Source organism: Rhinoderma darwinii (assembly GCF_050947455.1).
Source record: "Rhinoderma darwinii isolate aRhiDar2 chromosome 5 unlocalized genomic scaffold, aRhiDar2.hap1 SUPER_5_unloc_2, whole genome shotgun sequence".
Lineage (NCBI taxonomy): Eukaryota > Metazoa > Chordata > Amphibia > Anura > Rhinodermatidae > Rhinoderma > Rhinoderma darwinii.
The window spans coordinates 1,882,610-1,909,293 of record NW_027461776.1 but is presented as its reverse complement, the minus strand read 5'-3'; the positions used below and the strand labels follow the sequence as shown (position 1 = coordinate 1,909,293).

Sequence of the window (26,684 nt, the reverse complement as noted above, 5' to 3'; positions counted from 1 at the left end):
TGAATATAATAGTACTATACACTGCACTCCTGAATATAATAGTACTATACACTGTACTCCTGAATATAATAGTACTATACCACTGCACTCCTGAATATAATAGTACTATACACTGTACTCCTGAATATAATAGTACTATACACTGCACTCCTGAATATAATAGTACTATACACTGCACTCCTGAATATAATAGTACTATACACTGCGCTCCTGAATATAATAGTACTATACACTGTACTCCTGAATATAATAGTACTATACACTGTGCTCCTGAATATAATAGTACTATACACTGCGCTCCTGAATATAATAGTACTATTACACTGCGCTCCTGAATATAATAGTACTATACACTGCACTCCTGAATATAATAGTACTATACACTGTGCTCCTGAATATAATAGTACTATACACTGTGCTCCTGAATATAATAGTACTATACACTGTACTCCTGAATATAATAGTACTATACACTGCGCTCCTGAATATAATAGTACTATACACTGTACTCCTGAATATAATAGTACTATACACTGTACTCCTGAATATAATAGTACTATACACTGCGCCCCTGAATATAATAGTACTATACACTGCGCTCCTGAATATAATAGTACTATACACTGCACTCCTGAATATAATAGTACTATGCACTGCGCTCCTGAATATAATAGTACTATGCACTGCACTCCTGAATATAATAGTACTATACACTGCACTCCTGAATATAATAGTACTATACACTGTACTCCTGAATATAATAGTACTATACACTGTGCTCCTGAATATAATAGTACTATACACTGCGCTCCTGAATATAATAGTACTATACACTGTGCTGAATATAATAGGACTATACACTGCGCCCCTGAATATAATAGTACTATACACTATACTCCTGAATATAATAGCACTATACACTGTGCTCCTGAATATAATAGTACTATACACTGCGCTCCTGAATATAATAGTACTTTACACTGTACTCCTGAATATAATAGTACTATACACTGTACTCCTGAATATAATAGTACTATACACTGCGCTCCTGAATATAATAGTACTATACACTGCGCTCCTGAATATAATAGTACTATACACTGCACTCCTGAATATAATAGTACTATACACTGCGCTCCTGAATATAATAGTACTATACACTGTACTCCTGAATATAATAGTACTATACACTGTACTCCTGAATATAATAGTACTATACACTGTACTCCTGAATATAATAGTACTATACACTGTGCTCCTGAATATAATAGTACTATACACTGCGCTCCTGAATATAATAGTACTATACACTGTACTCCTGAATACAATAGTACTATATACTGCGCTCCTGAATATAATAGTACTATACACTGTGCTCCTGAATATAATAGTACTATACACTGCGCTCCTGAATATAATAGTACTATACACTGCGCTCCTGAATATAATAGTACTATACACTGTGCTCCTGAATATAATAGTACTATACGCTGTACTCCTGAATATAATAGTACTATACACTGTGCTCCTGAATATAATAGTACTATACACTGCGCTCCTGAATATAATAGTACTATACACTGTGCTCCTGAATATAATAGTACTATACACTGCGCTCCTGAATATAATAGTACTATACACTGCACTCCTGAATATAATAGTACTATACACTGTACTCCTGAATATAATAGTACTATACACTGTACTCCTGAATATAATAGTACTATACACTGTACTCCTGAATATAATAGTATTATACACTGTACTCCTGAATATAATAGTACTATACACTGCACTCCTGAATATAATAGTACTATACACTGTGTCCCTGAATATAATAGTACTATACACTGTGTCCCTGAATATAATGGTACTATACACTGTACTCCTGAATATAATAGTACTATACACTGTACTCCTGAATATAATAGTACTATACACTGCGCCCCTGAATATAATAGTACTATACACTGCGCTCCTGAATATAATAGTACTATACACTGCACTCCTGAATATAATAGTACTATACACTGTACTCCTGAATATAATAGTACTATACACTGTACTCCTGAATATAATAGTACTATACACTGCGCTCCTGAATATAATAGTACTATACACTGCGCTCCTGAATATAATAGTACTATACACTGCGCTCCTGAATATAATAGTACTATACACTGCACTCCTGAATATAATTGTACTATACACTGTGTCCCTGAATATAATAGTACTATACACTGTGTCCCTGAATATAATGGTACTATACACTGTACTCCTGAATATAATAGTACTATACACTGTACTCCTGAATATAATAGTACTATACACTGCGCCCCTGAATATAATAGTACTTTACACTGTACTCCTGAATATAATAGTACTATACACTGTACTCCTGAATATAATAGTACTATACACTGTGCTCCTGAATATAATAGTACTATACACTGCGCTCCTGAATATAATAGTACTATACACTGCACTCCTGAATATAATAGTACTATACACTGCGCTCCTGAATATAATAGTACTATACACTGTACTCCTGAATATAATAGTACTATACACTGTACTCCTGAATATAATATTACTATACACTGTACTCCTGAATATAATAGTACTATACACTGTGCTCCTGAATATAATAGTACTATACACTGTGCTCCTGAATATAATAGTACTATACACTGCACTCCTGAATATAATAGTACTATACACTGCACTCCTGAATATAATAGTACTATACACTGCACTCCTGAATATAATAGTACTATACACTGTACTCCTGAATATAATAGTACTATACACTGTACTCCTGAATATAATAGTACTATACGCTGTGCTCCTGAATATAATAGTATTATACGCTGTACTCCTGAATATAATAGTACTATACACTGTGCTCCTGAATATAATAGTACTATACACTGCGCTCCTGAATATAATAGTACTATACACTGTACTCCTGAATATAATAGTACTATACACTGCGCTCCTGAATATAATAGTACTATACACTGCACTCCTGAATATAATAGTACTATACACTGTACTCCTGAATATAATAGTACTATACACTGTACTCCTGAATATAATAGTACTATACACTGTACTCCTGAATATAATAGTATTATACACTGTACTCCTGAATATAATAGTACTATACACTGCACTCCTGAATATAATAGTACTATACACTGTGTCCCTGAATATAATAGTACTATACACTGTGTCCCTGAATATAATGGTACTATACACTGTACTCCTGAATATAATAGTACTATACACTGTACTCCTGAATATAATAGTACTATACACTGCGCCCCTGAATATAATAGTACTATACACTGTGCTCCTGAATATAATAGTACTATACACTGCACTCCTGAATATAATAGTACTATACACTGTACTCCTGAATATAATAGTACTATACACTGTACTCCTGAATATAATAGTACTATACACTGCGCTCCTGAATATAATAGTACTATACACTGCGCTCCTGAATATAATAGTACTATACACTGCGCTCCTGAATATAATAGTACTATACACTGCACTCCTGAATATAATAGTACTATACACTGTGTCCCTGAATATAATAGTACTATACACTGTGTCCCTGAATATAATGGTACTATACACTGTACTCCTGAATATAATAGTACTATACACTGCACTCCTGAATATAATAGTACTATACACTGCGCCCCTGAATATAATAGTACTATACACTGTGCTCCTGAATATAATAGTACTATACACTGCACTCCTGAATATAATAGTACTATACACTGTACTCCTGAATATAATAGTACTATACACTGTACTCCTGAATATAATAGTACTATACACTGTACTCCTGAATATAATAGTACTATACACTGTACTCCTGAATATAATAGTATTATACACTGTACTCCTGAATATAATAGTACTATACACTGCACTCCTGAATATAATAGTACTATACACTGTGTCCCTGAATATAATAGTACTATACACTGTGTCCCTGAATATAATGGTACTATACACTGTACTCCTGAATATAATAGTACTATACACTGTACTCCTGAATATAATAGTACTATACACTGCGCCCCTGAATATAATAGTACTATACACTGTGCTCCTGAATATAATAGTACTATACACTGCACTCCTGAATATAATAGTACTATACACTGTACTCCTGAATATAATAGTACTATACACTGTACTCCTGAATATAATAGTACTATACACTGCGCTCCTGAATATAATAGTACTATACACTGCGCTCCTGAATATAATAGTACTATACACTGCGCTCCTGAATATAATAGTACTATACACTGCACTCCTGAATATAATAGTACTATACACTGTGTCCCTGAATATAATAGTACTATACACTGTGTCCCTGAATATAATGGTACTATACACTGTACTCCTGAATATAATAGTACTATACACTGTACTCCTGAATATAATAGTACTATACACTGCGCCCCTGAATATAATAGTACTATACACTGTGCTCCTGAATATAATAGTACTATACACTGCACTCCTGAATATAATAGTACTATACACTGTACTCCTGAATATAATAGTACTATACACTGTACTCCTGAATATAATAGTACTATACACTGCGCTCCTGAATATAATAGTACTATACACTGCGCTCCTGAATATAATAGTACTATACACTGCGCTCCTGAATATAATAGTACTATACACTGCGCTTCTGAATATAATAGTACTATACACTGCACTCCTGAATATAATAGTACTATACACTGCGCTCCTGAATATAATAGTACTATACACTGCGCTCCTGAATATAATAGTACTATACACTGTACTCCTGAATATAATAGTACTATACACTGCGCTCCTGAATATAATAGTACTATACACTGCGCTCCTGAATATAATAGTACTATACACTGCACTCCTGAATATAATAGTACTATACACTGCGCTCCTGAATATAATAGTACTATACACTGCGCCCCTGAATATAATAGTACTATACACTGTGCTCCTGAATATAATAGTACTATACACTGCGCTCCTGAATATAATAGTACTATACACTGCGCTCCTGAATATAATAGTACTATACACTGCGCTCCTGAATATAATAGTACTATACACTGTGCTCCTGAATATAATAGTACTATACACTGCACTCCTGAATATAATAGTACTATACACTGTGTCCCTGAATATAATAGTACTATACACTGTGCTCCTGAATATAATAGTACTATACACTGTACTCCTGAATATAATAGTACTATACACTGTACTCCTGAATATAATAGTACTATACACTGCGCTCCTGAATATAATAGTACTATACACTGCGCTCCTGAATATAATAGTACTATACACTGTACTCCTGAATATAATAGTACTATACACTGTACTCCTGAATATAATAGTACTATACACTGCGCTCCTGAATATAATAGTACTATACACTGTGCTCCTGAATATAATAGTACTATACACTGTGCTCCTGAATATAATAGTACTATACACTGTACTCCTGAATATAATAGTACTATACACTGCGCTCCTGAATATAATAGTACTATACACTGCGCTCCTGAATATAATAGTACTATACACTGTACTCCTGAATATAATAGTACTATACACTGTACTCCTGAATATAATAGTACTATACACTGCGCTCCTGAATATAATAGTACTATACACTGTACTCCTGAATATAATAGTACTATACACTGTACTCCTGAATATAATAGTACTATACACTGCGCTCCTGAATATAATAGTACTATACACTGCGCTCCTGAATATAATAGTACTATACACTGTACTCCTGAATATAATAGTACTATACACTGTACTCCTGAATATAATAGTACTATACACTGCGCTCCTGAATATAATAGTACTATACACTGCGCTCCTGAATATAATAGTACTATACACTGTGCTCCTGAATATAATAGTACTATACACTGTACTCCTGAATATAATAGTACTATACACTGTACTCCTGAATATAATAGTACTATACACTGCGCTCCTGAATATAATAGTACTATACACTGCGCTCCTGAATATAATAGTACTATACACTGTACTCCTGAATATAATAGTACTATACACTGTGCTCCTGAATAAAATTGTCAAACACTGTAAAGTAATGCACCACATACAGTGCCCCTTGTAGATAGTGCTCCCAGTAGAGCCCTCTATAGATAGTTCTCCCCATAGAGCCCTCTGTAGATAGTGCCCCCAGTAGAGCCTTCTGTAGGTAGTAGTGTTCCCTGTAGATCGAGCCCCCTGTGGCATTCACTGTAGCATTCCCTGTAGTGTCCCCTGTAGATAGGGCCCTCTGTGGCGTTCCCTGTAGATATGGCCCCATGTCGCATTCTCTCTAGGTAGGGCCCCCTGTGGAATTTCCTGTAGATAAGGGCCCCTATATAGTCCCCTGTAGTTCATGTTCCCTATATAGTCCCCTGTAGTTAGTGTTCCCTATGTAGTACCCTGTAGTTACTGTTCCCTATATAGTACCCTGTAGTTACTGTTCCCTATATAGCCTCTGTAGTTACTGTTCCCTATATAGTCCACTGTAGTTACTGTTCCCTATATAGTCCCCTGTAGTTACTGTTCCCTATATAGTCCCCTGTAGTTACTGTTCCCTATGTAGTCCCCTGTAGTTACTGTTCCCTATATAGTCCCCTGTAGTTAGTGTTCCCTATATAGTCCCCTGTAGTTAGTGTTCCCTATATAGTCCCCTGTAGTTAGTGATCCCTATATAGTCCCCTGCAGTTACTGTTCCATATATAGTCCCCTGTTTTTACTGTTTCCTACAGACCCCTGTAGTTAGTTCCCTATATAGTCCCCTGTAGTTACTGTTCCCTATATAGTCCACTGTAGTTAGTGATCCCTATATAGTCCCCAGTAGTTACTGTTCCCTATATAGTTCCCTGTAGTTACTGTTCCCTATGTAGTCCCCTGTAGTTACTCTTCCCTACTTAGTCCCTTGTAGTTACTGTTCCCTACTTAGTCCCTTGTAGTTACTGTTCCCTATATTGTCCGCTATTGTTACTGTTCCCTATATAGTCCCCTGTAGTTCGTGTTCCCTATATAGTCCCCTGTAGTTAGTGAGCCCTATATAGTCCCCTGTAGTTAGTGAGCCCTATATAGTCCCCTGCAGTTACTGTTCCCTATATAGTCCCCTGTAGTTACTGTTTCCTACAGACCCCTGTAGTTAGTTCCCTATATAGTCCCCTGTAGTTACTGTTCCCTATATAGTCCCCTGTAATTAGTGTTCCCTATATAATCCCCTGTAGTTAGTGTTACCTATGTCTTGTCCCCTGTAGTTACTGTTACCTATATAGTCCCCTGTAGTAACTGTTCCCTATGTATTGTCCACTATAGTTACTACCTATGTATTGTCCTCTGTAGTTACTGTTGCTTGTATAGTCCCCTATAGATAAGGCTCCCAACGCTGCCCATAGTAGAAGGAAAAGGCAAAAAAACACATTATATTATTACCTGTCCCGTTCTCGCGCCAACCTCCAGCGGCGCCAGTCCTCCAGCGGAATGATGCAGCGGCGCGATGACGTCATACTGCATCATCACTAAAGCGCCGAAGGGCAGCACTAGGCTACTCAAGTGTATCCGCGTCCTAACGACGTTGGTACATTTGAGTGCAGGGGACCGGTTCCGGCTTCCTGCTTCACCCGGTTCTGTGAAACGGCTGTAAATTTAAACAACCGCTTCGGGAGTACCGGAGCGAACAGGCCGGATCCCACCCCTGAGGTAGGGTAACGTCTTTATTACATGTGTGATATTACACGGGGAGCGTCTGTATTACATGTGTGATATTAGGTAGGGAGAGTCTTTATTACATGTGTGATATTACATGGGGAGCGTCTGTATTACATGTGTGATATTACGCGGGGAGCGTATGTATTACATGTGTGACATTACGTAGGGAGCGTCTGTATTACATGTGTGATATATTACGGAGGGAGCGTCTTTATTACATGTGATATTACGGAGGGAGCGTCTGTAGTATATGTGTGATATTAGGTAGGGAGCGTCTGTATTACATGTGTGATATTAGGTAGGGTGTGTCTGTATTACATGTGTGATATTACATAGGGAGTGTCTATTACATGTGTGATATTACATGGGGAGTGTCTGTATTACATGTGTGATATTACACGGGGAGCGTCTGTATTACATGTGTGATATTACGGAGGGAACGTCTGTATTACATGTGTGATATTAGGTAGGGAGCGTCTGTATTACATGTGTGATATTAGGTAGGGAGCGTCTGTATTACATGTGATATTACACGGGGAGCGTCTGTATTACATGTGTGATATTACACGGGAGCGTCTTTATTACATGTGTGATATTACGGAGGGAGCGTCTGTATTACATGTGTGATATTAGGTAGGGAGCGTCTTTATTACATGTGTGATATTAGGTAGGGAGCGTCTGTATTACATGTGTGATATTAGGTAGGGAGCGCCTGTATTACATGTGTGATATTACGTGGGGAGTGTCTGTATTACATGTGTGATATTAGGTAGGGAGCGTCTGTATTACATGTGTGATATTAGGTAGGGAGCGTCTTTATTACATGTGTGATATTAGGTAGGGAGCGTCTTTATTACATGTGTGATATTAGGTAGGAAGCGTCTGTATTACATGTGTGATTTAGGTAGGGAGCGCCTGTATTACATGTGTGATATTAGGTAGGGAGCGTCTGTATTACATGTGTGATATTAGGTAGAGAGCGTGTGTATTACATGTGTGATATTACACGGGAGCGTCTGTATTACATGTGTGATATTACGGAGGGAGCGTCTGTATTACATGTGAGATATTAGGTAGGGAGCGCCTGTATTACATGTGTGATATTACGGAGGGAGCGTCTGTATTACATGTGTGATATTACGGAGGGAGCGTCTGTATTACATGTGTGATATTACGGAGGGAGCGTCTGTATTACATGTGTGATATTAGGTAGGGAACGTCTGTATTACATGTGTGATATTAGGTAGGGAGCGTCTTTATTACATGTGTGATATTAGGTAGGGAGTGTCTTTATTACATGTGTGATATTACGCGGGTGAGGGTCTGTATTACATGTGTGATATTAGGTAGGGAGCGTCTGTATTACATGTGTGATATTACGGACGGAGCGTCTTTATTACATGTGTGATATTACGGAGGGAGCGTCTTTATTACATGTGTGATATTACGGACGGAGCGTCTTTATTACATGTGTGATATTAGGTAGGGAGCGTCTGTATTACATGTGTGATATTACGGAGGGAGCGTCTGTATTACATGTGTGATATTAGGTAGGGAGCGTCTGTATTACATGTGTGATATTACGGAGGGAGCGTCTGTATTACATGTGTGATATTACGGAGGGAGCGTCTGTATTACATGTGTGATATTACGGAGGGAGCGTCTGTATTACATGTGTGATATTAGGTAGGGAGCGTCTGTATTACATGTGTGATATTACGGAGGGAGCGTCTGTATTACATGTGTGATATTACACGGGAGCGTCTGTATTACATGTGTGATATTAGGTAGGGAGCGTCTGTATTACATGTGTGATATTAGGTAGGGAGCGCCTGTATTACATGTGTGATATTAGGTAGGGAGCGCCTGAATTACATGTGTGATATTAGGTAGGGAGCGTCTGTATTACATGTGTGATATTAGGTGGGGAGCGTCTGTATTACATGTGTGATATTACGGACGGAGCGTCTGTATTACATGTGTGATATTACGGAGGGAGCGTCTGTATTACATGTGTGATATTAGGTAGGGAGCGTCTGTATTACATGTGTGATATTAGGTAGGGAGCGTCTTTATTACATGTGTGATATTACGGAGGGAGCGTCTGTATTACATGTGTGATATTAGGTAGGGAGCGTCTGTATTACATGTGTGATATTAGGTAGGGAGCGCCTGTATTACATGTGTGATATTAGGTAGGGAGCGTCTGTATTACATGTGTGATATTACGGAGGGAGCGTCTGTATTACATGTGTGATATTAGGTAGGGAGCGCCTGTATTACATGTGTGATATTACACAGGAGCGTCTGTATTACATGTGTGATATTACGGAGGGAGCGTCTGTATTACATGTGTGATATTACGGAGGGAGCGTCTGTATTACATGTGTGATATTACGGAGGGAGCGTCTGTATTACATGTGTGATATTAGGTAGGGAGCGTCTGTATTACATGTGTGATATTAGGTAGGGAGTGTCTTTATTACATGTGTGATATTACGCGGGTGAGGGTCTGTATTACATGTGTGATATTAGGTAGGGAGCGTCTGTATTACATGTGTGATATTACGGACGGAGCGTCTTTATTACATGTATGATATTACGGAGGGAGCGTCTTTATTACATGTGTGATATTACACGGGGAGCGTCTGTATTACATGTGTGATATTAGGTAGGGAGCGTCTGTATTACATGTGTGATATTAGGTAGGGAGTGTCTGTATTACATGTGTGATATTACGGAGGGAGCGTCTTTATTACATGTGTGATATTACGGACGGAGCGTCTTTATTACATGTGTGATATTAGGTAGGGAGCGTCTTTATTACATGTGTGATATTACGGACGGAGCGTCTGTATTACATGTGTGATATTAGGTAGAGAGCGTCTGTATTACATGTGTGATATTAGGTAGGGAGCGCCTGTATTACATGTGTGATATTAGGTAGGGAGCGTCTGTATTACATGTGTGATATTAGGTAGGGAGCGTCTGTATGACATGTGTGATATTAGGTAGGGAGCGTCTGTATTACATGTGTGATATTAGGTAGGGAGCGCCTGTATTACATGTGTGATATTAGGTAGGGAGCGTCTGTATTACATGTGTGATATTAGGTAGGGAGCGCCTGTATTACATGTGTGATATTAGGTAGGGAGCGTCTGTATTACATGTGTGATATTAGGTAGGGAGCGCCTGAATTACATGTGTGATATTAGGTAGGGAGCGTCTGTATTACATGTGTGATATTAGGTAGGGAGCGTCTGTATGACATGTGTGATATTAGGTAGGGAGCGTCTGTATTACATGTGTGATATTAGGTAGGGAGCGTCTGTATTACATGTGTGATATTAGGTAGGGAGCGTCTGTATTACATGTGTGATATTAGGTAGGGAGCGTCTGTATTACATGTGTGATATTAGGTAGGGAGCGTCTGTATTACATGTGTGATATTACGGAGGGAGCGTCTGTATTACATGTGTGATATTAGGTAGGGAGCGTCTGTATTACATGTGTGATATTAGGTAGGGAGCGCCTGTATTACATGTGTGATATTACGGAGGGAGCGTCTGTATTACATGTGTGATATTAGGTAGGGAGCGTCTGTATTACATGTGTGATATTAGGTGGGGAGCGTCTGTATTACATGTGTGATATTAGGTAGGGAGCGCCTGTATTACATGTGTGATATTACGTGGGGAGCGTCTGTATTACATGTGTGATATTAGGTAGGGAGCGCCTGTATTACATGTGTGATATTAGGTAGGGAGCGTCTGTATGACATGTGTGATATTAGGTAGGGAGCGCCTGTATTACATGTGTGATATTACGTGGGGAGCGTCTGTATTACATGTGTGATATTAGGTAGGGAGCGTCTGTATTACATGTGTGATATTAGGTAGGGAGCGCCTGTATTACATGTGTGATATTACGGAGGGAGCGCCTGTATTACATGTGTGATATTACGGAGGGAGCGTCTTTATTACATGTGTGATATTACGGATGGAGCGTCTGTATTACATGTGTGATATTAGGTAGAGAGCGTCTGTATTACATGTGTGATATTAGGTAGGGAGCGCCTGTATTACATGTGTGATATTAGGTAGGGAGCGCCTGTATTACATGTGTGATATTAGGTAGGGAGCGCCTGTATTACATGTGTGATATTACGGAGGGAGCGTCTGTATTACATGTGTGATATTAGGTAGGGAGCGTCTGTATTACATGTGTGATATTAGGTAGGGAGCGCCTGTATTACATGTGTGATATTACGGAGGGAGCGTCTGTATTACATGTGTGATATTAGGTAGGGAGCGTCTGTATTACATGTGTGATATTACGTGGGGAGCGTCTGTATGACATGTGTGATATTAGGTAGGGAGCGCCTGTATTACATGTGTGATATTACGTGGGGAGTGTCTGTATTACATGTGTGATATTAGGTAGGGAGCGTCTGTATTACATGTGTGATATTAGGTAGGGAGCGTCTGTATTACATGTGTGATATTACGTGGGGAGCGTCTGTATGACATGTGTGATATTAGGTAGGGAGCGCCTGTATTTGTTGGGTGCAGGTGTCCCTGTTTTTATGACTTCCTGCCTCTATCTTTCGGATTCCATCTGTTTGCGCCCTGGTTAATCAGTAACTGCAGTCGCTCCTGGATACACAGCTGAGTCCCCGGGTGGGATCTGGTTAATGTGGATATTCAGGGACTCCCTCCCTGGTTACCCGGCCGTTTGCAGTATTTACTACAGTCAAGAAACAGTTAAAGCTACAGATTACGTGTTCCATTGTTATGGAGGGGTTAATCGTCCCTGTGTTGTGACGCCTTGTCCACATAGTCACGCTCAATGGATTTTCTTCTGAATAAGGTAAGAAAGAAACTAAGGCCATGCAAGGGTTAAACAATAGTAACCATAACCCACTTCCCTCACCCTGTGACCCTTTATATTCACATCCCCAATCAGTGACCCTCCTCATCCACATCCCTCACCCTGTGACCCTTTATATTCACATCCCCCCAATCAGTGACCCTCCTCATCCACATCCCTCACCCTGTGACCCTTTATAGTCACATCGCCCAATCAGTGACCCTCCTCATCCACATCCCTCACCCTGTGAACCTTTATAGTCACATCGCCCAATCAGTGACCCTCCTCATCCACATCCCTCATACTGTGACCCTTTATATTCACATCCCCCAATCAGTGGCCCTCCTCATCCACATCCCTCATCCTGTGACCCTTTATATTCACATCCCCCAATCAGTGACCCTCCTCATCCACATCCCTCACCCTGTGACCCTTTATATTCACATCCCCCCAATCAGTGACCCTCCTCATCCACATCCCTCACCCTGTGACCCTTTATAGTCACATCGCCCAATCAGTGACCCTCCTCATCCACATCCCTCACCCTGTGAACCTTTATAGTCACATCGCCCAATCAGTGACCCTCCTCATCCACATCCCTCATACTGTGACCCTTTATATTCACATCCCCCAATCAGTGGCCCTCCTCATCCACATCCCTCATCCTGTGACCCTTTATATTCACATCCCCCAATCAGTGACCCTCCTCATCCACATCCCTCACCCTGTGACCCTTTATATTCACATCCCCAAACAGTGACCATCCTCATCCCTCACCCTGTGACCCTTTATATTCACATCCCCAATCATTGACCCTCCTCACCCACATCCCTCACCCCGTGACCCTTTATATTCACATCCCCCCCAATCAGTGACCCTCCTCATCCACATCCCTCACCCTGTGACCCTTTATAGTCACATCGCCCAATCAGTGACCCTCCTCATCCACATCCCTCACCCTGTGACCCTTTATATTCACATCTCCCAATCATTGACCCTCCTCATCTACATCCCTCACCCTGTGACCCTTTATATTCACATCCCCCCAATCAGTGACCCTCCTCATCCACATCCCTCACCCTGTGACCCTTTATAGTCACATCGCCGAATCACTGACCCTCCTCATCCACATCCCTCATCCTGTGACCCTTTATAGTCACATCGCCCAATCAGTGACCCTCCTCATCCACATCCCTCACCCTGTGACCCTTTATATTCACATCCCCCCCAATCAGTGACCCTCCTCATCCACATCCCTCACCCTGTGACCCTTTATATTCACATCCCCCAATCAGTGACCCTCTTCATCTACATCCCTCACCCTGTGACCCTTTATATTCACATCCCCAATCAGTGACCCTCCTCATCCACATCCCTTACCCTGTGACCCTTTATATTCACATCCCCCCAATCAGTGACCCTCCTCATCCACATCCCTCACCCTGTGACCCTTTATAGTCACATCGCCCAATCAGTGACCCTCCTCATCCACATCCCTCACCATGTGACCCTTTATATTCACATCCCCCCCCAATCAGTGACCCTTCTCATCCACATCCCTCATACTGTGACCCTTTATATTCACATCCCCCAATCAGTGACCCTCCTCATCCACATCCCTCATCCTGTGACCCTTTATATTCACATCCCCCAATCAGTGACCCTCCTCATCCACATCCCTCACCCTGTGACCCTTTATATTCACATCCCAAATCAGTGACCCTCCTCATCCACATCCCTCAACCTGTGACCCTTTATATTCACATCCCCCAATCAGTGACCCTCCTCATCCACACCCCTCACCCTGTGACCCTTTATATTCACATCCCCCAATCAGTGACCCTCCTCATCCACATCCCTCACCCTGTGACCCTTTATATTCACATCCCCCAATCAGTGACCCTCTTCATCCACATCCCTCACCCTGTGACCCTTTATATTCACATCCCCCTCAATCAGTGACCCTCTTCATCCACATCCCTCATACTGTGACCCTTTATATTCACATCCCCCAATCAGTGACCCTCTTCATCCACATCCCTCACCCTGTGACCCTTTATATTCACATCCCCCAATCAGTGACCCTCTTCATCCACATCCCTCATACTGTGACCCTTTATATTCACATCCCTCCCAATCAGTGACCCTCCTCATCCACATCCCTCACCCTGTGACCCTTTATATTCACATCCCTCCCAATCAGTGACCCTCCTCATCCACATCCCTCACCCTGTGACCCTTTATATTCACATCCCTCCCAATCAGTGACCCTCCTCACCCACATCCCACACCCGGTGACCCTTTATATTCACATCCCCAATCATTGACCCTCCTCACCCACATCTCTCACCCCGTGACCCTTTATATTCACATCCCCCCCAATCAGTGACCCTCCTCATCCACATCCCTCACCCCGTGACCCTTTATATTCACATCCCCCAATCAGTGACCCTCCTCATCCACATCCCACACCCGGTAACCCTTTATATTCACATCCCCAATCATTGACCCTCCTCACCCACATCCCTCACCCCGTGACCCTTTATATTCACATCCCCCCCAATCAGTGACCCTCCTCATCCCTCACCCCGTGACCCTTTATATTCACATCCCCCAATCAGTGACCCTCCTCATCCACATCCCACACCCGGTAACCCTTTATATTCACATCCCCAATCATTGACCCTCCTCACCCACATCCCTCACCCAGTGACCCTTTATATTCACATCCCTAATCATTGACCCTCCTCATCCACATCCCTCACCCTGTAACCCTTTATATTCACATCCCAAATCAGTGACCCTCCTCATCCACATCCCTCACCCTGTGACCCTTTATATTCACATCCCCAATCAGTGACCCTCCTCATCCACATCCCTCAACCTGTGACCCTTTATATTCACATCCCCCAATCAGTGACCCTCCTCATCCACATCCCTCACCCTGTGCCCCTTTATATTCACATCCCTCCCAATCAGTGACCCTCCTCACCCACATCCCACACCCGGTAACCCTTTATATTCACATCCCCAATCATTGACCCTCCTCACCCACATCCCTCACCCCGTGACCCTTTATATTCACATCCCCCCCAATCAGTGACCCTCCTCATCCCTCACCCCGTGACCCTTTATATTCACATCCCCCAATCAGTGACCCTCCTCATCCACATCCCACACCCAGTGACCCTTTATATTCACATCCCCAATCATTGACCCTCCTCATCCACATCCCTCACCCTGTGACACTTTATAGTCACATCCCCCAATCAGTGACCCTCCTCATCCACATCCCTTACCCTGTGACCCTTTATATTCACATCCCCAATCAGTGACCCTCCTCATCCACATCCCTCACCCTGTAACCCTTTATATTCACATCCCAAATCAGTGACCCTCCTCATCCACATCCCTCATCCTGTGACCCTTTATATTCACATCCCCCAATCAGTGACCCTCCTCATCCACATCCCTCACCCTGTGATCCTTTATATTCACATCGCCGAATCAGTGACCCTCCTCATCCACATCCCTCATCCTTTGACCCTTTATAGTCACATCCCCCCCAATCAGTGACCCTCCTCATCCACATCCCTCACCCAGTGACCCTTTATATTCACATCCCCCCCCAATCAGTGACCCTCCTCATCCACATCCCTCACCCTGTGACCCTTTATATTCACATCCCCCAATCAGTGACCCTCCTCATCCACACCCCTCACCCTGTGACCCTTTATATTCACATCCCCCAATCAGTGGCCCTCCTCATCCACATCCCTCACCCTGTGACCCTTTATATTCACATCCCAAATCAGTGACCCTCCTCATCCACATCCCTCACCCTGTGACCCTTTATATTCACATCCCCCAATCAGTGACCCTCCTCATCCACACCCCTCACCCTGTGACCCTTTATATTCACATCCCCCAATCAGTGACCCTCCTCATCCACATCCCTCACCCTGTGACCCTTTATATTCACATCCCAAATCAGTGACCCTCCTCATCCACATCCCTCACCCTGTGACCCTTTATATTCACATCCCCCAATCAGTGACCCTCCTCATCCACATCCCTCACCCTGTGACCCTTTATATTCATATCACCCAATCAGTGACTCTCCTCATCCACATCCCTTACCCTGTGACCCTTTATATTCACATCCCCCAATCAGTGACCCTCCTCACCCACATCCCTCACCCCGTGACCCTTTATATTCACATCCCCCCAATCAGTGACCCTCCTCATCCACACCCCTCACCCTGTGACCCTTTATATTCACATCCCCCCAATCAGTGACCCTCCTCATCCACATCCCTCACCCTGTGACCCTTTATATTCACATCCCCGAATCAGTGACCCTCCTCATCCACATCCCTCATCCTGTGACCCTTTATATTCACATCCCCCAATCAGTGACCCTCCTCATCCACATCCCTCACCCTGTGACCCTTTATATTCACATCCCCCAATCAGTGGCCCTCCTCATCCACATCCCTCACCCTGTGACCCTTTATATTCACATCCCAAATCAGTGACCCTCCTCATCCACATCCCTCACCCTGTGACCCTTTATATTCACATCCCCCAATCAGTGACCCTCCTCATCCACATCCCTCACCCTGTGACCCTTTATATTCACATCCCCAATCAGTGACCCTCCTCATCCACATCCCTCACCCTGTGACCCTTTATATTCACATCCCCCTCAATCAGTGACCCTCTTCATCCACATCCCTCATACTGTGACCCTTTATATTCACATCCCCCAATCAGTGACCCTTCTCATCCACATCCCTCACCCTGTGACCCTTTATATTCACATCCCCCAATCAGTGACCCTCTTCATCCACATCCCTCACCCTGTGACCCTTTATATTCACATCCCCCCCAATCAGTGACCCTCCTCATCCACATCCCTCACCCTGTGACCCTTTATATTCACATCCCCCAATCAGTGACCCTCCTCATCCACATCCCTCACCCTGTGACCCTTTATATTCACATCCCCCAATCAGTGACCCTCCTCATCCACATCCCTCACCCTGTGACCCTTTATATTCACATCCCAAATCAGTGACCCCCCTCATCCACATCCCTCACCCTGTGACCCTTTATATTCACATCCCCCAATCAGTGACTCTCCTCATCCACATCCCTCACCCTGTGCCCCTTTATATTCACATCCCCAGTGACCCTCCTCATCCACATCCCTCACCCTGTGACCCTTTATATTCACATCCCCCAATCAGTGACCCTCCTCATCCACATCCCTCACCCTGTGACCCTTTATATTCACATCCCCCAATCAGTGACCCTCCTCATCCACATCCCTCACCCTGTGCCCCTTTATATTCACATCCCCCCCAATCAGTGACCCTCCTCATCCACATCCCTCACCCAGTGACCCTTTATATTCACATCCCCCAATCAGTGACCCTCTTCATCCACATCCCTCACCCTGTGACCCTTTATATTCACATCCCCAATCAGTGACCCTCCTCACCCACATCCCTCACCCCGTGACCCTTTATATTCACATCCCCCCCAATCAGTGACCCTCCTCATCCCTCACCCCGTGACCCTTTATATTCACATCCCCCAATCAGTGACCCTCTTCATCCACATCCCTCACCCTGTGACCCTTTATATTCACATCCCCCAATCAGTGACCCTCTTCATCCACATCCCTCACCCTGTGACCCTTTATATTCACATCCCCCAATCAGTGACCCTCCTCATCCACATCCCTCACCCTGTGACCCTTTATATTCACATCCCCCAATCAGTGACCCTCCTCATCCACATCCCTCACCCTGTGACCCTTTATATTCACATCCCAAATCAGTGACCCTCCTCATCCACATCCCTCACCCTGTGACCCTTTATATTCACATCCCCCAATCAGTGACCCTCCTCATCCACACCCCTCACCCTGTGCCCCTTTATATTCACATCCCCCCCAATCAGTGACCCTCCTCATCCACATCCCTCACCCTGTGCCCCTTTATATTCACATCCCCCCCAATCAGTGACCCTCCTCATCCACATCCCTCACCCTGTGCCCCTTTATATTCACATCCCCCCCAATCAGTGACCCTCCTCATCCACATCCCTCACCCTGTGCCCCTTTATATTCACATCCCCCCCAATCAGTGACCCTCCTCATCCACATCCCTCACCCTGTGACCCTTTATATTCACATCCCCCTCAATCAGTGACCCTCTTCATCCACATCCCTCATACTGTGACCCTTTATATTCACATCCCCCAATCAGTGACCCTCCTCATCCACACCCCTCACCCTGTGCCCCTTTATATTCACATCCCCCCCAATCAGTGACCCTCCTCATCCACATCCCTCACCCTGTGACCCTTTATATTCACATCCCCCCCAATCAGTGACCCTCCTCATCCACATCCCTCACCCTGTGACCCTTTATATTCACATCCCCCAATCAGTGACCCTCTTCATCTACATCCCTCACCCTGTGACCCTTTATATTCACATCCCCAATCAGTGACCCTCCTCATCCACATCCCTCACCCTGTGACCCTTTATATTCATATCCCCCAATCAGTGACTCTCCTCATCCACATCCCTTACCCTGTGACCCTTTATATTCACATCCCCCCAATCAGTGACCCTCCTCATCCACATCCCTCACCCTGTGACCCTTTATAGTCACATCGCCCAATCAGTGACCCTCCTCATCCACATCCCTCACCCTGTGACCCTTTATATTCACATCCCCCCCAATCAGTGACCCCCCTCATCCACATCCCTCACCCTGTGACCCTTTATATTCACATCCCCCAATCAGTGACCCTCCTCATCCACATCCCTCATCCTGTGACCCTTTATATTCACATCCCCCAATCAGTGACCCTCCTCATCCACATCCCTCACCCTGTGACCCTTTATATTCACATCCCAAATCAGTGACCCTCCTCATCCACATCCCTCAACCTGTGACCCTTTATATTCACATCCCCCAATCAGTGACCCTCCTCATCCACACCCCTCACCCTGTGACCCTTTATATTCACATCCCCCAATCAGTGACCCTCCTCATCCACATCCCTCACCCTGTGACCCTTTATATTCACATCCCCCAATCAGTGACCCTCTTCATCCACATCCCTCACCCTGTGACCCTTTATATTCACATCCCCCTCAATCAGTGACCCTCTTCATCCACATCCCTCATACTGTGACCCTTTATATTCACATCCCCCAATCAGTGACCCTCTTCATCCACATCCCTCACCCTGTGACCCTTTATATTCACATCCCCCAATCAGTGACCCTCTTCATCCACATCCCTCATACTGTGACCCTTTATATTCACATCCCTCCCAATCAGTGACCCTCCTCATCCACATCCCTCACCCTGTGACCCTTTATATTCACATCCCTCCCAATCAGTGACCCTCCTCATCCACATCCCTCACCCTGTGACCCTTTATATTCACATCCCTCCCAATCAGTGACCCTCCTCACCCACATCCCACACCCGGTGACCCTTTATATTCACATCCCCAGTGACCCTCCTCACCCACATCCCTCACCCCGTGACCCTTTATATTCACATCCCCCCCAATCAGTGACCCTCCTCATCCACATCCCTCACCCCGTGACCCTTTATATTCACATCCCCCAATCAGTGACCCTCCTCATCCACATCCCACACCCAGTGACCCTTTATATTCACATCCCTAATCATTGACCCTCCTCATCCACATCCCTCACCCTGTAACCCTTTATATTCACATCCCAAATCAGTGACCCTCCTCATCCACATCCCTCACCCTGTGACCCTTTATATTCACATCCCCAATCAGTGACCCTCCTCATCCACATCCCTCAACCTGTGACCCTTTATATTCACATCCCCCAATCAGTGACCCTCCTCATCCACATCCCTCACCCTGTGCCCCTTTATATTCACATCCCTCCCAATCAGTGACCCTCCTCACCCACATCCCTCACCCCGTGACCCTTTATATTCACATCCCCCCCAATCAGTGACCCTCCTCATCCCTCACCCCGTGACCCTTTATAATCACATCCCCCAATCAGTGACCCCTCCTCATCCACATCCCACACCCAGTGACCCTTTATATTCACATCCCCAATCATTGACCCTCCTCATCCACATCCCTCACCCTGTGACCCTTTATAGTCACATCCCCCAATCAGTGACCCTCCTCATCCACATCCCTTACCCTGTGACCCTTTATATTCACATCCCCAATCAGTGACCCTCCTCATCCACATCCCTCACCCTGTAACCCTTTATATTCACATCCCAAATCAGTGACCCTCCTCATCCACATCCCTCACCCTGTGCCCCTTTATATTCACATCCCCCCAATCAGTGACCCTCCTCATCCACATCCCTCACCCTGTAATCCTTTATATTCACATCGCCGAATCAGTGACCCTCCTCATCCACATCCCTCATCCTTTGACCCTTTATAGTCACATCCCCCCCAATCAGTGACCCTCCTCATCCACATCCCTCACCCTGTGACCCTTTATATTCACATCCCCCCCCAATCAGTGACCCTCCTCATCCACATCCCTCACCCTGTGACCCTTTATATTCACATCCCCCAATCAGTGACCCTCCTCATCCACACCCCTCACCCTGTGACCCTTTATATTCACATCCCCCAATCAGTGGCCCTCCTCATCCACATCCCTCACCCTGTGACCCTTTATATTCACATCCCAAATCAGTGACCCTCCTCATCCACATCCCTCACCCTGTGACCCTTTATATTCACATCCCCCAATCAGTGACCCTCCTCATCCACACCCCTCACCCTGTGACCCTTTATATTCACATCCCCCAATCAGTGACCCTCCTCATCCACACCCCTCACCCTGTGACCCTTTATATTCACATCCCCCAATCAGTGACCCTCCTCATCCACATCCCTCACCCTGTGACCCTTTATATTCATATCACCCAATCAGTGACTCTCCTCATCCACACCCCTCACCCTGTGACCCTTTATATTCACATCCCCCAATCAGTGACCCTCCTCATCCACACCCCTCACCCTGTGACCCTTTATATTCACATCCCCCAATCAGTGACCCTCCTCATCCACATCCCTCACCCTGTGACCCTTTATATTCCCATCCCCCAATCAGTGACCCTCTTCATCCACATCCCTCACCCTGTGACCCTTTATAGTCACATCCCCCTCAATCAGTGACCCTCTTCATCCACATCCCTCACCCTGTGCCCCTTTATAGTCACAGCCCCCAATCAGTGACCCTCTTCATCCACATCCCTCACACTGTGACCCTTTATATTCACATCCCCCAATCAGTGACCCTCCTCATCCACATCCCTCACCCTGTGACCCTTTATATTCACATCCCCCAATCAGTGACCCTCTTCATCCACATCCCTCACCCTGTGACCCTTTATATTCACATCCCCCAATCAGTGACCCTCCTCATCCACATCCCTCACCCAGTGACCCTTTATATTCACATCCCCAATCAGTGACCCTCCTCATCCACATCCCTCAACCTGTGACCCTTTATATTCACATCCCCCAATCAGTGACCCTCCTCATCCACATCCCTCACCCTGTGCCCCTTTATATTCACATCCCCCCCAATCAGTGACCCTCCTCATCCACATCCCTCACCCTGTGCCCCTTTATATTCACATCCCCCCCAATCAGTGACCCTCCTCATCCACATCCCTCACCCTGTGCCCCTTTATATTCACATCCCCCCCAATCAGTGACCCTCCTCATCCACATCCCTCACCCTGTGACCCTTTATATTCTCATCCCCCAATCAGTGGCCCTCCTCATCCACATCCCTCACCCTGTGACCCTTTATATTCACATCCCAAATCAGTGACCCTCCTCATCCACATCCCTCACCCTGTGACCCTTTATATTCACATCCCCAATCATTGATCCTCCTCACCCACATCCCTCACCCCGTGACCCTTTATATTCACATCCCCCCCAATCAGTGACCCTCCTCATCCACATCCCTTACCCTGTGACCCTTTATATTCACATCCCCCCAATCAGTGACCCTTCTCATCCACATCCCTCACACTGTGACCCTTTATATTCACATCCCCCAATCAGTGACCCTCCTCATCCACATCCCTCATCCTGTGACCCTTTATATTCACATCCCCCAATCAGTGACCCTCCTCATCCCTCACCCTGTGACCCTTTATATTCTCATCCCCCAATCAGTGGCCCTCCTCATCCACATCCCTCACCTTTGACCCTTTATATTCACATCCCCCAATCAGTGACCCTCCTCATCCACACCCCTCACCCTGTGACCCTTTATATTCACATCCCAAATCAGTGACCCTCCTCATCCACATCCCTCAACCTGTGACCCTTTATATTCACATCCCCCAATCAGTGACCCTCCTCATCCACACCCCTCACCCTGTGACCCTTTATATTCACATCCCAAATCAGTGACCCTCCTCATCCACATCCCTCAACCTGTGACCCTTTATATTCACATCCCCCAATCAGTGACCCTCCTCATCCACATCCCTCACCCTGTGACCCTTTATATTCACATCCCCCAATCAGTGACCCTCTTCATCCACATCCCTCACCCTGTGACCCTTTATATTCACATCCCCCAATCAGTGACCCTCCTCATCCACATCCCTCACCCAGTGACCCTTTATATTCACATCCCCTTATCAGTGGCCCTCCTCATCCACATCCCTCACCCTGTGACCCTTTATATTCACATCCCAAATCAGTGACCCTCCTCATCCACATCCCTCACCCTGTGACCCTTTATATTCACATCCCCAATCATTGATCCTCCTCACCCACATCCCTCACCCCGTGACCCTTTATATTCACATCCCCCCCAATCAGTGACCCCTCCTCATCCACATCCCTTACCCTGTGACCCTTTATATTCACATCCCCCCAATCAGTGACCCTTCTCATCCACATCCCTCACACTGTGACCCTTTATATTCACATCCCCCAATCAGTGACCCTCCTCATCCACATCCCTCATCCTGTGACCCTTTATATTCACATCCCCCAATCAGTGACCCTCCTCATCCCTCACCCTGTGACCCTTTATATTCTCATCCCCCAATCAGTGGCCCTCCTCATCCACATCCCTCACCCTGTGACCCTTTATATTCACATCCCCCAATCAGTGACCCTCCTCATCCACACCCCTCACCCTGTGACCCTTTATATTCACATCCCAAATCAGTGACCCTCCTCATCCACATCCGTCAACCTGTGACCCTTTATATTCACATCCCCCAATCAGTGACCCTCCTCATCCACACCCCTCACCCTGTGACCCTTTATATTCACATCCCAAATCAGTGACCCTCCTCATCCACATCCCTCAACCTGTGACCCTTTATATTCACATCCCCCAATCAGTGACCCTCCTCATCCACACCCTCACCCTGTGACCCTTTATATTCACATCCCCCAATCAGTGACCCTCCTCATCCACATCCCTCACCCTGTGACCTTTATATTCCCATCCCCCAATCAGTGACCCTCTTCATCCACATCCCTCACCCTGTGACCCTTTATATTCACATCCCCCTCAATCAGTGACCCTCTTCATCCACATCCCTCATACTGTGACCCTTTATATTCACATCCCCCAATCAGTGACCCTCCTCATCCACATCCCTCACCCTGTGACCCTTTATATTCACATCCCCCTCAATCAGTGACCCTCTTCATCCACATCCCTCACCCTGTGCCCCTTTATAGTCACATCCCCCAATCAGTGACCCTCTTCATCCACATCCCTCACACTGTGACCCTTTATATTCACATCCCCCAATCAGTGACCCTCCTCATCCACATCCCTCACCCTGTGACCCTTTATATTCACATCCCCCAATCAGTGACCCTCTTCATCCACATCCCTCACCCTGTGACCCTTTATATTCACATCCCCCAATCAGTGACCCTCTTCATCCACATCCCTCACACTGTGACCCTTTATATTCACATCCCCCAATCAGTGACCCTCCTCATCCACATCCCTCACCCTGTGACCCTTTATATTCACATCCCCCAATCAGTGACCCTCCTCATCCACATCCCTCATCCTGTGACCCTTTATATTCACATCCCTCCCAATCAGTGACCCTCCTCACCCACATCCCACACCCGGGTGACCCTTTATATTCACATCCCCAATCATTGACCCTCCTCACCCACATCCCTCACCCCGTGACCCTTTATATTCACATCCCCCCCAATCAGTGACCCTCCTCATCCACATCCCACACCCAGTGACCCTTTATATTCACATCCCCAATCATTGACCCTCCTCATCCACATCCCTCACCCCGTGACCCTTTATATTCACATCCCCCCCAATCAGTGACCCTCCTCATCCACATCCCTCACCCCGTGACCCTTTATATTCACATCCCCAATCAGTGACCCTCCTCATCCACATCCCTCACCCTGTGACCCTTTATATTCACATCCCCCAATCAGTGGCCCTCCTCATCCACATCCCTCACCCCGTGACCCTTTATATTCACATCACCCAATCATTGACCCTCCTCATCTACATCCCTCACCCTGTGACCCTTTATATTCACATCCCCCCAATCAGTGACCCTCCTCATCCACATCCCTCACCCTGTGACCCTTTATATTCACATCCCCCAATCAGTGACCCTCCTCATCCACATCCCTCATCCTGTGACCCTTTATATTCACATCCCCCAATCAGTGACCCTCCTCATCCCTCACCCTGTGACCCTTTATATTCACATCCCCAATCAGTGACCCTCCTCATCCACATCCCTCACCCTGTGACCCTTTATATTCACATCCCCAATCAGTGACCCTCCTCATCCACATCCCTCACCCTGTGCCCCTTTATATTCACATCCCCCAATCAGTGACCCTCCTCATCCACATCCCTCATCCTGTGACCCTTTATAGTCACATCGCCCAATCAGTGACCCTCCTCATCCACATCCCTCACCCTGTGACCCTTTATATTCACATCCCCCCCAATCAGTGACCCTCCTCATCCACATCCCTCACCCTGTGTGTTGTTGTCTCTGCGCCCTGTGTGTTGTGGTCTCTGCGCCCTGTGTGTTGTGGTCTCTGCGCCCTGTGTGTTGTGGTCTCTGCGCCCTGTGTGTTGTGGTCTCTGCGCCCTGTGTGTTGTGGTCTCTGCGCCCTGTGTGTTGTGGTCTCTGCGCCCTGTGTGTTGTGGTCTCTGCGCCCTGTGTGTTGTGGTCTCTGCGCCCTGTGTGTTGTGGTCTCTGCGCCCTGTGTGTTGTGGTCTCTGCGCCCTGTGTGTTGTGGTCTCTGCGCCCTGTGTGTTGTGGTCTCTGCGCCCTGTGTGTTGTGGTCTCTGCGCCCTGTGTGTTGTGGTCTCTGCGCCCTGTGTGTTGTGGTCTCTGCGCCCTGTGTGTTGTGGTCTCTGCGCCCTGTGTGTTGTGGTCTCTGCGCCCTGTGTGTTGTGGTCTCTGCGCCCTGTGTGTTGTGGTCTCTGCGCCCTGTGTGTTGTGGTCTCTGCGCCCTGTGTGTTGTGGTCTCTGCGCCCTGTGTGTTGTGGTCTCTGCGCCCTGTGTGTTGTGGTCTCTGCGCCCTGTGTGTTGTCGGACAGCTGACGGCCCTGTACATATGATCTGCACGTGTGTTGAGTTCTGGTGTCACACGTGACATTGTTGAGTTTGTCAATATTTGAGGTGGCAGAAAGTTTGATAAGTCTTAATGTCGCCACGTCCTTGTGTCTGTTCTACAATCTCATAACCTGATAAGAATCGTCCGCACAATGTCAACCCTTCCTCCAAATACATAACTCCTGTGTGTGGCGCCTCCTCACGGTCCCTCCACTGTAAGTGATCGGTCCCCGCGGTTATTCCTCTCCACCACCATGACTCAGGTAAGACACGTTCTCGAAACGTTCCCGTCACTGCTCTGCCTTCTAATCTGCTCTAATCCCCACCATA

The 26,684-nt window shown here is 45.4% G+C and overlaps 1 protein-coding gene across 1 annotated transcript in view; it reads left to right on the top strand.

Annotated features, from left to right (window-relative positions):
- The first annotated feature begins 12,584 nt into the window (after nt 1-12,584).
- SLC4A2 (solute carrier family 4 member 2) overlaps nt 12,585-26,684 on the top strand; it is a 181,675-nt gene continuing 167,575 nt past the window's right edge. The window contains exon 1 of the mRNA XM_075847551.1: nt 12,585-12,681. Within this exon, the coding sequence (XP_075703666.1) occupies nt 12,661-12,681 (21 nt within the window). The 5' untranslated portion in view covers nt 12,585-12,660. The remainder of the gene's footprint in view (nt 12,682-26,684) is intronic.